Genomic DNA, 17,802 nt, shown 5'->3' on the forward strand with positions numbered 1-17,802 from the left:
AGAAGATCAGGATCCACACAACTAAGTTTACGGGGTAATCATACTGTAACCCCGATATAACTCAAACAAATTTAAAAATAATTTAAATTTCTGATAAGTTGTCCTTTTTTTTTTAGTTCGCTACGGTTACCGTCAGCGTGCACTAACCTAGCCTTTAGCGCCGGTAAGCGGTAACATAAACCTTGGAGAAAATACACATAGTTCTGGCATTTCATTATTGATAATAATCCGCATATTTCTAAGATCCGTTGGAATGAGTAGAAATCCTTCTGACCGTATAACATTTCGAATTTATCTAATCTATCTGGTCATAAAAAATTAACGTTGATTAGAATAAGATTTGGTAGACCACCAATTACTTCTTAAGTGCTTAGTCTAGAAAGAAAAATGGTACACACAGATTTTTGTTAAATGTACTGTCACAAACTTATCATATGTTATAAACTTATTGTCGTACAAAGTTGAGGCTCAGAATTTTAAAAGTTTGATTAAATTATGTCCTAAATGTTAATTATTTACAACAAAGTGAGCATTCACTAGAAAATGAGCTAAATGAGACTTCTAAATAGATAATTTTCAGCGGTTAAGGGCATGCTTGGATTGGTGGAATCTTAAATGAAACCATTCAGCTTAGTGGCTGGTTGGATCCGGGGATTTTTTTTTGTCCCTTGTCACATCGGATGTTTGAACGTTAATTAGGAGTATTAAATATAGATTGATAACAAAATTAATTGCATAAATAAATGCTATTTAATTAGACATTTTTAAGCCTAATTAAGTCACGATTAGCAAATGTTTACTATAGCATCACATTCGCTAATCATGGACTTATTAGGCTCAATAGATTCGTCTCACAAAATAATCCAGAGTATGGAGTGAGTTTTATTAATAGTCTATATTTAATACTTCTAATTAGTGTTCAAAGATTCGATATGATAGGACTTAAAAAAAAAAGCTGGGAGAAAACAAACACCCTTTAAATTCCTGCAATATAAGTCACTGTAATTGCGTTTGATTTGTAGGAGTTGTGGCAAAAGCCACAACGCATGAAAATTTTCCTTGCCTTACATCTGCTCAAACTTCGTGTTTTCTTTTCCTATTGTTTTGCTTGATGACAAGAGAGAATGGGAGGTGTAACGATGATTACTGTGTTAAAATATTGCTGCATTCCGAACACTTATTAATCTATTTCCCCCTATTTTTTAATTCTCGAGTTCCTATATTCTAATTCAGACCCCTTCGAAACAACAAAAACCATATACCAATTATAAAACAATCCATTGAAACCTTTTGAATCATGAAAAATTACAACCGTATCATTATAATTTTCAAGGACACTTAGGATCCACATGAGTGTACAGAATGAGCTATTTTAGAGGGATTTTAGAGAAAAATGAGTACAAGGTATCACCTCATGCTTTGTTTTTCTTATAACTATTCGTACGTTTTCCCAGATTGTCAACCGAACAACCGTTTTAAAGTTTTACTGTATTTAAAATCCTATATAAATTTAATTTGTGTGGTATTTTAATCATACGTTTTCCTTATTCATGCGACTTTGTAATCTTGGGTTTCAAACGGGTCCAAACGAGAGATTTAATATGACATTCACGGGGGCCTAGAGTAGTCAACCACTCAGCCCGCCCGTAAAATTAAAATAATCAAGAGGAAAAGAAGAGAGAGAGAGAGAGAGGAGACGACGCTTTGCTTGGCTTGGGCTTTGTAGGTGAGTCCGAACGAGCGATTCCTTTTTGACTTGGCCGGGCCGGGATCGGAGGAGGCGGCGGAGGAGGAGCGGAGAGGGTGGGCGGCGGGGCGGGATGGACGTGCCGTGGCTGCTGGTGGCGCACGGGTCGGTGACGGCGCTGGTGGTGGTGTCCTTCCTCTGCGGGCAGTGGCCCATCTTCGAGGGCACCTTCGTGCAGCGCATCAACCACTTCCTCACCTTCGGCGCCTACCACCACTTCCTGTGCGCCCCATCTCCCATCTCTCTCTGCGACCTTCTCCTCCTTCCTCCTCTCGGTGTGGTAACCCGGATTGTTTTGGGGGGCTTTCTGCGCGCAGGCGGCTCGTCCACGCGGCGTGCGGCAATGGGGCCAGGGATCTCGTCCTCGGCGTCGAGCGCTACTGCTGCGAACGCCCCAACCCGATCCTGCAGGTGCGCCTACATGTGCTGCTACTCGCTACTCACTGTCTGTGGACTGTCTCTTGTTTCTAGTTCGCTGGGGTGCGTTTGATGATGCATCATATGTCCGTCAGTGGAGAGGGTTGCCACTTGTTGCTTCGAATTCGGAAATGAACAGTATGGGGTGATTGCCGCCTGATGCCTGAGTTCAATCGGAAAATGGCAGAACTTATGTGGAATCGTAATGTGATTGGTTTAAGTTTTGTGGATGTGTTGGGGTTTGTTACTATTGATTCAATGGCAACACATGGCTGTGACTTGTACTGCATTGTATAAACCACTACTTCTGCGGAACAATGAACATGTGGCTTAGAAGTTTGCCATTGAAAGAGGGGTATTGAGCTGTGCTGTTGAATGAAGTCGAAAATCCGCTCGGCTTTGTGGTAGTTACTTCTTGGCATGTTCTCTAGCTAAAATTTATAAGTTTATATGGAGGCCGTCAGGCAATCCTTTAGTGAAAAAGAAATATTAAGAATTCTACAACTACACGCCTTTTATATTACTACCAATTGCACACAAGATCATTGTGAATATGTGTGTACTTATCTCTCATTGGTCATGATTGGTCAATTGCAGTGAATGGCAAGTGCATTAGGTCTGTAGTTACTTCTTAGTTCTTACCTGAGCGTTCCAACCTTGGAGAGGCCAGGAAGAGAGAAGTGGAAGGGAGGGACCAAACAAGAGAGGAGAGAGATCTGGAAGGTGGAAACTGGGAAGAAGTATAAAGTGGGGTAATAGAGACATGCTGCTTGTTGTGACCACTTCATGGTTTTAGTAGTTGAGATCTGTTTAGATTATTTGCATCGAATAGGTACTTCATTGATTACCTTTAAGAATATACGATAAAGATGCATCAGCGCCTCCTTATGTAGAAATTTTGGTTAAATGGTAATTTTTGTAACACCTAAAGTAATTTTAGGCAAATTCATAGATTATGGGTCAAATCGTGAGCTTACTCACAGTCAAAATCTTACCCGAACAACCACAACTGTAGCTCTGAGTTCTTCCTAAAAAGGAGACATGTGCCTCATGTCCTTTATTTATGTTAATTCTAGGCTCTAGCACATGCCATATTTCTGCCAAACTATTTTTGTTTATATATATGTTTGTGCGTGTGTGTGTGTGTAGTGTTCCTTTTTCGTGTGCTTTGTCTTTCTCTTTTTAATGAGAAAAATATTATTCCTCCCAGATATTCTGTTATTCTTTTATTCTGCATGCTTCATTTAATACTCGAATAATTGTTGGATTGTTTTATCGGAAAATTATCTCTTTCTTCAACACAGCTTGCTAATTTCGATGCTGTTCTCTCTCACCTACAGGTTTTTTATGTAGCCATAATAGGGGTAACATATTTTATAATTGTCCAGACATCTTTCCAGTACATTCCTGGGTACTATGTGAGTGGGCTGCACAGGTAACGTATGTCTATTGGCCAATTTGTGAGGCATAACTTTACCGACATTTGATATTTGTATTTGTTCTCTTGCAGATACCTGAGCATTGTGGCTGTTGCTATTGGTGCTTTACTCTTTGTGCTGACTAGCTTTTCTGATCCTGGAACTGTCACTACCGAGAATGTTTCTCAATATCTATCTGCCTATCCATATGACGGCATCATTTTTGAGGAGAAAGAGTGTTCTACCTGCAAGATTACCAGGTACACTTTAAATGAAGTTATCACAGTATAGCTAAAAGTTAAAAGCATGTAAATAGTATATTCTTATGGTAACTGTTTTGGTATCTTTATAGAATTTCATAGACTAGTTATTTTTGAGCAGTCAGCACAAGTGTAAGTAGCGAAATTATTGATTTGAAGATAATAATTTTGGACCACTACGTACTCTTCTAGCAGTATTACATTGCTCCTCCTACCGGTCAGCTTTTCTTACATCCTAACAATGGTTCTTTAATTTGCAGACCAGCCAGGGCAAAGCACTGTAGAATATGTGATAAATGTGTTGCGCGGTTTGATCACCACTGTGGATGGATGGTACTTGTACTTTCTATTCTATGGTATTGGTTTTGCCTTGTTTGTATATTAAATTTAGCTTTGTGTGAACAGAATAACTGCATTGGGGAGAAAAATACTCGCTATTTTGTGGCCTTTTTAGTTTGGTAAGTTCTACTCAAATTTCTTTTGTTGTTAACATCTTCATACTCTTTTCTCTTTTTTTTGGCATAATTAGATAGTCCAATAGGCCAATCCGCCAATGTACATTTCATTTTTGCAACTTGATGGCTTGATGCATTTCTTTAACCTTCTTTAGCTACATAATGCAATAGCACCACAGAGTTTTCATTTTTTTTCCTCAAAACACAATATTTTCTCAATCTTCAAAGCACCAACCTAGAAATATTGATTAGTGTGACAAAGCAACCGGGCATCCAATTATTCTGAAACCTACTCAAAATGCTAGCCTGTTATGTCACATTACTATGTCTGGAATTGTAAGTAACAGCAGTGCTAATCTTGACTTATCTGCTGGATATCTAACAGATCAAAAAAAAGGTATGCTTTTATTGTGTTATATAGTTTACACTTGTTTTTATTGCCATGACATAACATTACGTCGTTCCCTGCATTTTGTGACAGGCATTTTCTTTTATGTTTATACGGAGCAGTTGTTCTTGGCTTCATTCTTGCTGGCGAATTAAAAGAAAGGAAAGTTATCTACATATTGACAGGTCAGGGCATGTACAATGGTCATTAATAGGCGGCTCTTAGCCTTGCTAATTAGGAATATTTGCTGACATGGATGAGAGAGGAGAGACAAACATCATTGCTATGGTTAACAACATTGCTACGGTTAACAACAGCTTAACAACTCTTACATCCCCTATAAAATGGAAACTTTGCTGCACGAGGATGGGAAAAAGGACAGAATGGTATTAAAAATATATTTTTTGTTAATGATTATAGTCTTTATACTCTCATCCACTGTAAGGATGTAGTCTGTATACCCTTGAACATGCCCTTACAGTGATCTTTCTAGACAACTCACACCCTTATTCATCAGGAACTACTCAATTCATATGTTAACCGTTCCATTTATGAAGTGTATAAAATTGTTTTTCTTTTATTGTGTGAGGTAATTAAAACTAACCAGACTTTCATCACCAACTTGCTGAATTTCTATAGTTTATTATTTGACTTAAGGAACTTTAAAGAATCATGTACACTATGACTTGTAAATAATTGGAGAATTTCACATGTTCTATTGTTATCCTATTTCATTTTAACCTATACCTTTTCCCATTACTAACAAATCCTCTTTTTGTGTTGGCAGTTTATTATGGCATCGACAATTCATTCTCTGGCCTATTTCCACATGTTGCACAGGTATGATATAGGAAGGCACTTAGTTTTTAATTCAAAAACACATTGAATATCTGTTTTAACTCACGATCACTTTTGCAGTGGTTGCTTGTTGTGCATAACACACAGATACTGTTAGCGGTCTTTTTGGCTATAATAGCATTGCTCCTTGGTGGCTTTTGTGGTTACCACACACATCTTTGCTTAATGAATACAACAACGAACGAGGTAAGGCTTAATTGCCTAAACCTAATAAATATCATATCAACCATTAGAAAATGTGCTCAATTCTTTTGCCCATCATTCATGTTTGTCCTACTGGGGTATTGTTGATTTAAATAAAGCAATTTTGTCTATTGAAAGTTCCATCCTTGCACTTCTAATCGTTAGATCTTATGGTTATTTTCTTGATAAAAGAGAAGAAAGAGCATCTTAATTCATGTCGGATAACTTATGCGAGGGTTAAGTTTGATTTACCCCCTTCAAGGCTTCAACTATCACAAAAGTACGCCTTACCCCCCCCCCCCCACCCCACCCTAAAAAAAAACTTTAATACCAGACATTTTACACCCTCCAACTGATCATACCGGACAAATTACCCCCTAGCACAAGTAGCAATCCAGTCAGTAAATTAATACTCCCTCCATGTTTTAAGAGACGACGCCATTGATTTTTGTTACATGTATGACCATTCGCCATATTCAAAAAACTTATGTAAATATTATTACCGAATATATAAATTATAACTTAATTTTTTTTTACGTATTTGCACAAAATTTTTGAATAAGATGAATGGTTAAACGTGTAACAAAAAGTCAACAACATCATCTATTGTAATATAGAGGAAGTAGTTTCTTATGTTCGCTGGCCCACATGTCAGTCTCTAGCTACCCTTTCTTCTTCCTCCAGTCCTCCCAGTCCCCTTTCTTTCTATCTTTATCTCTATTGAAGTTTGAAGCTCAAAACAGCAGTGACGAGTCTTTCAACTCTAGCTTCCTGAGTCCATGGCCTCATGCAGTGGAATAAGGCTCGTGTTCTGGGTCCCAGGCCTCCGATGATGGACACATATATGCCACTTAGGATAAAACCACTCTGGATTTGGGCCGAGGGGGCGAATCGTCAGGTCTGAACAATTGCAGATGGGAAAGTGTGCGGTATTAGAGTTGAGAGGTAAATCATACTTTTCCGATAGTTGAGAGGCTAAATTGGAGTTAACCCTTGCTAGAGAAAGACGATGCTAGACATTATGAAGTAACAAATCAATTGTTCCAAAGAAAGTAAACTAAGCTTCTAACGTGTTACTAATACAAAATTATGATTTGGTTTTTGTTTCCAAATTTCATCTTGTGAATATCTTGCAGACATTCAAATGGCAAGACTATATTATGTGGAAGAAAAAGGTGAATCAGGAAAAGGCTGCTGCAAATGGTGAAGTGCGCAAAGCATCACCAAGCAAATGGAAGGCATTCTTCTGCAGGTCACATTCCCAGGCTGATGAACCAGTTGTGAAGAATAACATATATGACAAGGGAATGATCAGAAACTTGTGCGAGGTTATCGTTCCTTTGTCAGAACGTCAGTCATTTTCCCGCCGGAAATCGGATTGATTTGAATGCTGTTGCAACTTTCACCTGTTGTATTACCTTCTATGCTGTAAATCCCTGTAGAATATTAGAAACAATTTTTCCATACCATAGAAGAAACAGTCTGAGGATCACCTTGATCAGGAATTGAGCATCACACACAGAGACTGAAAAAAACATAGGCTCTGCTGAAGTTGCTTTTATTTTTGCACTCCTGGAAAAGTAGGTTTGAACAGCAGGTATACTACCAGTTGATGACTTCCTTAAATATAGAATCTACTGACAGCATGTGGGAGTGAGAATTGTACATTATCATTGTTATGAATCAAGGCAGTTTGATTTCTTTACTGGTGAATCTATGCTGGTATTTCATTTTAAGGGGGTTGGTAAGCAGTAAGCACATGCTGTCAGTAGACCCTAAATTGTACATGTCGTGGGTTGGGGCAGATCCTAAATTGCTTCGTTCAATAGTCAAGATAGAGCTGTTATTAACAGGGTTTATTTGAGGAAAGTTTAATCAAAGCTGTAATGGCAGAAACGCTGATATTGTCATTTTTAATATCAGCGGGTGGTCACTCACATGGCACAAGTTGTATCCATGTTACGAATCTATAATCATTTGAGACGTGTGCTTGTAAAAGAAACTATAGGAATTTATGATATATATTCAGTAAAGTGAGATGAAACTCAATTGTAAGCCACCTTTTGATCATGCTCATCAGTCATCAGTACATAATAGATGAATCGCCTGGAAACGAAAATTTGCCCCCAAAACAGAACATAGAATCTATACAATTTCTAACAGGGGCATCAAAACTCATATTCCTCCATTTCTTTCCTCCCTTCTGTAAATTTTGAAGTATTTTTTTCTACAAAGATCCCTATGCTTTTGGGAGCAAAAAAAAAAAACTTCTTTTGTGCAAGACAAATATCATTTGTTGGATCAAGATGGAATCAAACAAATCACTTGTCATAATCTGCACCATCAATAAAATGGGCGTACTCTGTCCCGTTTAGCTTCTCACTCACTTCCTCCCAGTTATCAACAAGGTCAGGAAGAGGACTCGTGTGGATCTTCACATGTCTGCTGAACAACCTCATGACCGGAACCCCAAGGAACTCTTGCACTCGAGACAATGCCTGCGTGCACAAACATGTTATTTCAGAAACCTGGGGGGGAAATGAAGATCATTGGATCATTAGCCTGTAGCCTGATCCATTTCTATGTGTTTCAGTACATTTTGATCGCGGATCACATCCTCGTAGTAAAGGATCATGTGGCGCGTGCTGCTGAAGTGATCCAGGCAAGTTCTGATGGATTGTTCAGCACCTCTGATGCTTGGAATTAGAGTTGGCATGTCCAACTTTGGTTTGAACCTGGCGAGTATCTCAGCCTGCCAAAGCATAAAGTATAAACGGGAATACAGGATTAGGTAATGCAGTAAGAACAAGACGAAGTTACTCTTCAGTCCTCATAAATGAGAAATGGATCAAACCAGAAACAAGGATGAGAAAGCATCTGAATAGATCATTGAAAAGTACAATGAGAACCCACATATGGCATTGACAGTAAGTTCCCTTGGTGAGGTTGATCATACTCATATCCAGTTGAATGAGAAGGTACTTTGTTATATTGAACATACATGGCTAACATGTCCCAGTCAAAATGTTGAATATTTTCTCATAGTTAACAAATAACTTTAGTTTTCGTTTCAAAAAAAGAAGAAACGTTAGTGGCTTGGGCTTAAGAAGACTAGTGCAGTTTGAATTACACTTGGAAATCAAGTGTCCCGAATCCTCCATATAGCAGGCTCACAGTTCAGCGTTCAATGAATCATTGATGTGAGCATATTGCAATCTGTAGCTTTAGTGCTATACTGTTAGTGCTGAGACTGTAATATATGAGGCTGCATGTCGTGAAGATGGCAGGGCAAGACGTTCTGCTGCTCGACGTCCAGTGTCTGATTCCCCATTACTCGCTCACCTTCCTCACTTAAAAAGATTGACACTAAGTTCCTCCTTAGTGTACCGCTATAAGACTAATATATCAGGACAGAACCAATGCAAACTTAAGTAGGCCTCCATGACAACAGCTATAGCATGCAAAGTTGTATTGAACACATGGGAGCGGCAATAACATCATGGATGAAACCAAGAATTAAAACTATCCAATATTTTGACTCATCTAGAATTCGAACCCTTTTTAGGAAACTTATATTCCTAACGCATCAGTATTATGTGATTTGATCCATACAAGGAATTCAAAAAAAAAAAGCGAGGAAAAAATTGCTTTGGATAATCTATCTCAGAAGATCACATGAGTATGAAAATGAGAAGCACCTCCTCCTTTGAGTGAACATGTGCTTTGTGGGTGCCATTCAACTGCTTTGCTTTTCTGTCATAGTCGTTAGCCAACACAGAGATAACCCTCCTCAATGCATTTCTCCTGAACAAAAATATCACCGCAACACCCTTCTTGTTTAAATAATTAACTATGTCATGATAATGGTCCATAAGTCCCTGAAAATTATGGAATAAATAAGTTTTATAGTCTATATCATCCAAATATATTTTTTTAACTTTGCATGAATTACTATTTTAAGTCATTGAATTTTCACTGTTAGATAGCTTCCATAACAAGAATATATGGTGACGGGCACTGAACTACTTGAGGATATCCATACAAGGAACAAGCTCACAAACACATTTGCTTAAAATGAGCACATCAGCATTCTAAAAATATCTAGCATCCGATGTCGAGTAGTTCCTAGCCTTGAAATTATTGCTTCCATTTCTTCCTTTTAGAACTAATTCCCTTTGTCATGAACATTTAAGTTGTAAGATGACTCTTGACCCCCCAAAAGAATCATTTTTAACATCTTTTTAGATAATGGATAAACTGGGCGCTGCATCTAAGATGCACAAAGGCAAACCAAATGACATTGGATTGACCAAATGGATCAATTTAGTCACCTGTGACTAAATAGTTTAGCAGAATTTAGAGCCTTAAAACATACCAGGGCTAAATTATATATGTCAAGAGATTTGTGATGTTTTCATCCATGTAAGAATCAGCTGTTCTTATAAGAATAGGTAACAATAATAGCTTGCTCTGCCACATCTGGAGTGAAGAAATGGTTTGAATTTTACAAGAAACTACTAGTAACTGATTTAAACCTATGAATAGACACCAAAAGGTTATGCAATGGAGTGTACCTGATTCAGCATCCACTTCAATCCGAATGCAGCTGTGCATTGATTTTTTGCTGCACTGGTGTACCAATCCAGATTATAAAGCTTATCAAGGGTCCTAACAATAGATGAGATATTTTCTCTTCTCTCTCTTATCGAGAAAATTTCGCCATTTGAACTGACATTGGGGTGGCTATTTAGCAAAGTCTCAAACCACCCACTTCCTGATCTTTGCATAGAAATGATAACAAAATAACGAACTGGAGTACACGCGCACTCCCCCCTGTACATAGAAATATTTTAGAAACACGAATGGGAAGAGGACCAAAAGAAACATCTAATGTAGCATAGGATTAACACAAGAGATTCTATCTAGAAAGTTACCTGCTGAAACTTGTAGGTTTTGGGAAGTGGACATATTTCTTTAGCTCATTTGGAATTGCACGTCTTCCACAAAGATTTCTTATTCGTTCTTCTCTACTGGTCAAATTTTCTCTACTTTCTAAAGTTATTTCGTTAAAGGAGAAGTAGCAGACATAGAATCCAAATAATGCAATTAAGAAGACAAGAACTGATCGCAGAGGAAGCAATGGACCCTTTGGACTTTTCAATGAATACACGCTCTGCAATAGTGAAATTCAGTAGTCAGGTAATGTAAACAATGAATACGGAAACAAAGCAATAAAATTACCTAATAGATTACCATTTTCTCTTGCACCAGGCCACCAGCATAGATTAACTGACTGCTAGTTTACCCATGTAGTGTCATTTGCACAAGTCAACTTGCATGCCCTCATTGTTAAAGCAGCTCTCCTTTCGTAGTGAATTACAATGCGTTAATGTTGATGTATATAGTACTTCTAATCAGGTCTTCACCAAAGAGAGATGCAGATGTTGTCATGTCACAAATGTCAGCTTACGATAACTGCAAGAAATCGTCAACCCAGAGGGGAAAAGATGTGCTCCACTTGAAGAGTTGCAGTAGCTTCAGAGCGTTTTTACGTACCTTGCCACCTAAAATATTAACCCGAATTGTGATTCTGAGCTATAAAAGGCAAAATACAGCAATTATGATAAAGGTTGTACATAGTTGCATTTACAAAAATCTCTGTCATGTCAGGTTTGATTACGGAAACACTGAAAAGTGACGGCTACTAGTAGTGAAGTGGTCTGCAGAACAAACTTCTTTGCATCTGAAACCGAAAGCGATATGAAAGGGAGAGGGAAATAAAAGAAAGACCCAATTTTCTTCAGACGACAGATAGCCATTCTCAATCACCTACAAAAACATCTTGAATAACACAGCCCTCAAAACAAATCACCAAGCGTAAATAGAAATTTGTAATGAAACTAAGAAGAGTCTAATCCATTGGAAATTCCCAGTAAGAAGAATGATAGGTCTCAGCCAGCAACACAAATACACAATGCAGATAAAGAAAATCCCTCACTGGTATTCAAAAAGATAACAAGAAGAACAAGCAGAGAAATTTATCCACCAGACACTAATAATCTTAAACTCGAGATTAGGACAAACATCAGAACTGACCATGACCAAGAATCCCCAAACTCCTTGAACTCAAAACCGGATGCCCCCCAAATGAGAAACTAACAACCAAACCCCAATCTTGAGGTGCTATTTCAATCCAATCAAATCAATGGCGAGACAGAACAGAAAACCTCATCGGCACCGCCAAAGACTTCTCCTTTTACCTGACGTGTCATCGTCTAGGAGGCAGGCGACGCAGCAGCATTCCACGAATTGAGCTGCCCAGGTTGGTTGGTTGGTTCCCCTCCTCGCTTCTTGGCCCCCAAGAACCTCAAGGAACGGAGACGGAGGAGGTGACTGTCGGCTGGGCGAAACACGGGAGGTCAGGAGGAAGCTGAGAAATCTGCCAGGAGAGGGAGGCAGGCAAGGCAAAGCAAGAAAAAGAGGGAGGCGAGATCGTGACGTCGCGGGAGCTTGGTTGCTTGGACCAAATCGACTGCCCAAGAAAGCGAAAGCATGGAGGAGGAGGTGGAGGGTACTAGGAGTAGGTGAAAGGCGAGGTGGAGACCGTGGTGAGCAGAGATGGCCTGGGCCCTGGGATTTCTTCTGCTTCCTGCATCTGCTACTACTCGTTATACTACTCACCATGAACAACCAAATGGCGGCTTCCAGCTTTGAACCGACTCACAGTCGCAGTTCACGTGATCACGTCTTCCTTCAGTTCCATTGTAATTTTAGTTCGTTTTTAGATGAGGGCGTGATTAAAAATTTAAGACTTTGATTATTATATAATTTTTAAAATATTTAGTTTGGGAACACGAAGTATATACGAGTCATAAAGGGTATCTAATAAAATAAATAAATACTTATTATATGTATATTAATTACAGTTAAATATAGATTTACAAGATCTCGTTGTTATTAAATGAACAATAATTATCGATGTGGAGGGAGTTTATGGATTCAGTCGGATGGAGTAATATTGTGCCCAAAACGTCTCCTGATTTGGTGGCTGTATCATTTATGGTACTACCTCTATAGTATTACTATCTCATTAATTAAACTAGCTATCAACCCCACAGATTAAATTTACTATTTATTTTTATTACTTTACACTTAGAACCTCTTGGCGATGGACTGAGATCCTCGGTCTTAAAGTTATGACGGCTTTGTCATTGACACATAGGCCTTGTTTAACAAGTTTCTAAAAAATTTTTCTAAAAATATCACATCGAATTTTTGACACCTAAATAAAGCATTAAACATAGATGAACCAAAAAACTAATTGCATAGTTATGAAAGAAATCTTGAGACGAATCTTTTGAGTCTAATTAATCCATGATTAACCATAAATGCTACAGTAACCAACATGTGCTAATGACGATTTAATTAGGCTCAAAAGATTCGTCTCGCGGTTTCTAGGCTAGCCATGAAATTCGTTTTTTCATTCGTGTCCGAAAATCCCTTTCGACATCCGGTCAAATATTTGACATGACACTTCTTCCAAAAATTTTCACAATCTAAACACCATCTTAGGTTCAAAAGTTGGTCGGACATACATGTCGGTAATAAAAGTATCCCAACAGTATATCTACCTCATTCACTATTTTAAAAATTGAGGATGGAGGATAAAAATTAAGCTCAAGCAGAACATCTATCATATTCTCTATTTTTTAATGTCATCTATATTAGAAGAGAAGAAACTACGTATTCGGATGTTCTCTTCATCTTCCAAAGAGATATAAAGAATGCTATATATGGATGCTCTGCTGGAGTATAAAAAGATATGAAAAATAAAACTACTTTAGATAATCATCCAAATAAAAATATAGATGATCAAATTTAGATAAACTGCTAGGATGCTCTAAAATCACGTGACTTTGAAGGTAGAGAATCACAATCCCACTAGTTAATTTTTCTTTATAAAGTTCAGAGTATCTGTTCGGGTCAAAAAACCAAGAAAAAGACATGCCATTTTGTGGCAGATGAAGCCCGCAGGGGGATACCAAAGCAATGCAGCATCAGGCTGGCTGTCTTCTTGTAGTTGGATCTCCGATTTTTTGGAAATGTCCCAAATTCTACTTGAGCATCTAAGTCTGGATCAATACCAGCAAAAACATCTCGGAATAAGGTTTTAGCGTCATGCCATATGAAATTTAATACGCTACATTTGAAAAGGGAAATTTAGTAACCGTATTTTGTAAGTCCTAATTATATATTGTTTCAATGCAACTCAGTGATATGTTGATGGTTTGGAATCACATAACAAAACTAAAATATAAATGATTCTCTCTTTGGTAACAAATATTGGTTGTTTATGACAAGATTTGGTCAAATTTTTAACAGAGTTTAAAAGACAAATTTTTTTCTCAATGCAAGATTGCTACAAAATAGCAAAATGCATAGAATTTATTTCATTTCATTATATAGCAAGACCACTCGATAATCATTATGCCACAATCTCTGGAGCTATGAAACAGCAGTTGCAAGGAGCAGGCAAATCAATCAACGCTGGAGCATTGCGAACAGGATTCTCTAACTTTGTTCATAAAAGTTATAGATGAACAGTATCATAACTTTTGAGGTATTTTCAATCGTCCAATCCACAGCAAACATTTGAGATTGATCACCACGGTGTTTAACTGCACCGTGCAGTAGAACAAGACATATTTCGCTGTGCATTTCTGTAACTTTTATGGAGAGAATCCGGACTGGGAGCATCGACACACAGGGTGTTCAGTTTCAAGCAACATAAAGACGAGTGGCCGTAGATTCAGGTTCAGCCATTAAAAAAACCGTCCGTCCAATTCTTCCCTTCGAAGTCTCTCATGTTCATTGGCTTCTGCTTCTTCTATCTAACAAATAGTGCAACAAATGTACAAGCAACATAAGGTTGCCTTATGTCTCAGTAATATTTTGTACCCTTCTGATTATGGTACAAGTAACATTGATTTGGAGTTTTTGGACCTTATGTCTTTCCTTTAAGTAAATCCAAATTCGTACACGCTGCAAAGTACGCATGGAATGCTTGCAGATTTTGAATCTGGAACATGTTTGTGTAAAATCTGTGAAATTCAGGCCCTGTTTAGATCCTTCAAAATAACAAAAATTTTGCTATTTTGGAGCACTTTTTGGCAAAATGGATCTAAATGCTAGGGTAAGAAAATGATAACTTTGCATTTGGCAGCCTAGAGCAGTAAATTTTATCAAAAAGCGTATAGGGATACGGACCATCTCACACTTTTACCAAAAAAATGGCAACTTTTGCATGCCTCTAAACACCAAGTTGTAAAAATACAATACCAAAACTTTTGTCACTAAAACTTTTGTTATTTGCCATTTGTTATTTCAAATGGATCTAAACAAACCCTCATTGATGAGCTCTTGCTCTTGGCAACATTTACCTGCCATGGAGCTTGACATCTCTTTTCAAGAAATTACATTTCTTTAACCCAAGATGCTTTCAAACTTTTTTTTTCTTTCAACAACTTCTCCCAGCTTTCTTGTATTTTTCTTATGGAAAAAACATCACCTCACTGTTGGGACGGTGATCACTCCATTTCTACCCAATGCCGTGTTTGCTATTCAACAATATAATTGCGTCATTTTTAAGAAAAAGGTTGGAAGATTTTATTAGTGTAGTTGGTGAAAGCGCTCAAGAACTTTTTTAAAAAGTTGTCCCATTTAGTTTTTGACTGCCATGGTGATTAGCCAAACAAATAATCTCATATCCACTATGGGTATTAGAGCATTGAGATGATTTCATATCCACCTTTTACATAAAAGATTATCTGTGTTTTATAGCTATTTAATAGTGTAAACGACATAATTAACTACTACAACTTGAAAATCTATTTTAGAAAAAAAAAGATGATAGACTTTCATATTAAAATATTTTTTTAAAAAAATACAACGTTTATTAGTTCAGGAAAGTACGCGTAAAAATCGAAGAAAAATCTAATAAAAATCCAGAGTAAAAACACAGCCTCAAGGATAAATGCTTTCTTCTCCAACTTGCTCAGATCCTTTGTTAGTACAGCAGAGACAGCGGCGATGAGTCTTCACCCATAGAAGATGGGACAACACAAGTATAGAAATAAGATAAGGCAGGTGTTAAGTGGAATCAAAGAAAGAAATTGGACGTCCCTGACCTGGCGATGCACGTTTGCTTCTATTCTACCACGGTTAAATATGCGATTCAATATTAAAAACGCGATTCAGTATTAAAAAAAAAGAGTCTTGGTCGACAGTGAGATTTGTACCAGCCATCACGATGGATAGGAGCTGTTTGGATTCATACAATTTTTGTAAGTCCTTTGTCAAATCGAATGTTTAAATATTAATTAGAAATATTAAATATAGTCTGGTAACAAAACTATTACATAAATAAATGCTATTTCATTAGACAATTTTTTAACCCTAATTAATTCACGATTAGCAAATGATTACTGTAGCATCACATTCGTTAATCATGAACTAATTAGGCTAAATAGATTCGTCTCGTAAAATAGTCCAGAGTGTGGGATGAGTTTTATTAAAGGTCTATATTTAATACTTTTTAATTAATGTTAAACATTCGATATGACAGGGACCGAAAAAAATTGGGATCCAAACATACCCTAACAATTATGATCCAATAGTAGAATAATTAGCGTAATCTTGGAGTGGTTGAGGTCGTTGTCTTATCATCTGACATCTCTTGATGGTGAGACTCCGTACGTGATGACACTGGGCACTACTAGTATAGCTGTGTAGTACGGCAATAATGGTGTACGGGCACGGTGAGTGTAGGCTACTGCTACTCCCTCGTTTCCAAAATATATATTTTTAGAATTTAAATTTTATACTACAACATAAATATTTCTACACTAATTATCATGATTTTAATTATTCCAACAATTGCAGAACCATAACCAATCAGATAGTTAAAGGGGAGAGAATAAATTTAACATCTAAGAATTGATACTGAAGTGATTAAAATAAAATCTTTTGACATTTTATTAGTGCATATCAACGGATGTAGTACTACGTAACGTTTGGTCAACTTTCAGCTTCAGAATCAAAATCAAAGGACGTTTTTTTCGTTCCATCTTTTATTGATGCCAACCAAGATAAACAATCCAGATCTTGAATTATGGGGTTTCGATGTTATATCTATTTTAAGGATTTTCTTCATTGACTTAGCGTTCTAAAGTGATACAATGCTGATGAAATCTGGAGTGATGGACTATCTATTTGTTAATAGCGATAATTTAAAATATTATATATAAACCTAACAATGCGGCATAAGAAACCTTTTGAAAAAATAATATTTTTAAAAGCGTGAAGCAAATAATCCGAAACAATAATCAGCCAGCTTTCATAGTTGCTAGGATAAGTAAAAGAAATCTATCTAATTATTCTTAAAATTAACTTTAAAACAAAAATCATGTTCCATTATAATCCAAAGCTAAAACAAACAGATATTCTTAAAATTAACTTTAAAACAAAAATCATGTTCCATTATAATCCAAAGCTAAAACAAACAGAAGAAAGTTTAGGCCCCTTTGATTCAAAGAAAATTTATAGGAATTTAAAGGATTTCATTCCTATATGAATTTTTCTACAAGACCATTTGAATCAAAAAAACGAACCCTATGAAATTCTTATAAAATGTCTCTTCCCATACAAAGTTTTAGAGAAAATTTATCAAGAGATAGAAGGAAAAAATCCTTTCAAGTCTTTATCTCTCCTTAAATTTCCGTATCTCTCCTTAAATTTCTGTATTTTTCTTGTGATTCAATCAAACGGTCATTCATATATTTTTTCTGTGTTTTACCATTCTTTATTTTACACCTACTGTTCCTCTATTTTTTTTCATTCCTGCATTCAAAGGGCCCTAACTAAGGATTTAAGCAAGCTGAAACAAAGTATGTTAACTAAGGATTTTAAGCAATCAGCTAGGAAAAACCTCAGAAATAATCATAATAATTCTCCTGCAAAACAAGAATTAGTTGTACCAGTGATAGCCTGGTGGGTTCCATAGGAGTGATAGTCAGTC

General features: G+C 37.0%; 2 protein-coding genes across 3 annotated transcripts; one reads left to right on the forward strand and one right to left on the reverse strand.

Annotated features, from left to right (window-relative positions):
* Positions 1–1,680: 1,680 nt before the first annotated feature.
* On the forward strand, positions 1,681–7,793 carry LOC102709451 (probable protein S-acyltransferase 17). Its single transcript, XM_006651344.3, has 10 exons — positions 1,681–1,969; positions 2,065–2,158; positions 3,505–3,599; positions 3,675–3,842; positions 4,103–4,175; positions 4,248–4,300; positions 4,779–4,870; positions 5,473–5,525; positions 5,604–5,729; positions 6,863–7,793. Exons 1-10 carry the CDS (start codon positions 1,821–1,823, stop codon positions 7,106–7,108), a joined length of 1,149 nt encoding a protein of 382 aa, XP_006651407.1. The 5' UTR covers positions 1,681–1,820; the 3' UTR covers positions 7,109–7,793.
* LOC102719186 lies at positions 7,766–12,352 on the reverse strand. 2 transcript variants are annotated; one of them, XM_015835359.2, is made up of 8 exons: positions 11,987–12,352; positions 11,283–11,290; positions 10,980–11,146; positions 10,661–10,899; positions 10,301–10,559; positions 9,425–9,604; positions 8,323–8,478; positions 7,766–8,224 (listed from the first exon to the last, which is right to left on the reverse strand). In XM_015835359.2, exons 3-8 carry the CDS (start codon positions 10,980–10,982, stop codon positions 8,048–8,050), a joined length of 1,014 nt encoding a protein of 337 aa, XP_015690845.1. In that variant the 5' UTR covers positions 10,983–11,146; positions 11,283–11,290; positions 11,987–12,352; the 3' UTR covers positions 7,766–8,047. The 2 variants fall into 2 exon arrangements, with proteins under 2 accessions (XP_015690845.1, XP_006650107.1); XM_006650044.3 differs by having other exon boundaries at positions 10,980–11,201.
* Between the last annotated feature and the right edge of the window lie 5,450 nt (positions 12,353–17,802).

The sequence above is a fragment of the Oryza brachyantha genome, chromosome 3 (genome assembly GCF_000231095.2).
Source record: "Oryza brachyantha chromosome 3, ObraRS2, whole genome shotgun sequence".
In the NCBI taxonomy this organism is placed as follows: Eukaryota; Viridiplantae; Streptophyta; class Magnoliopsida; order Poales; family Poaceae; genus Oryza; species Oryza brachyantha.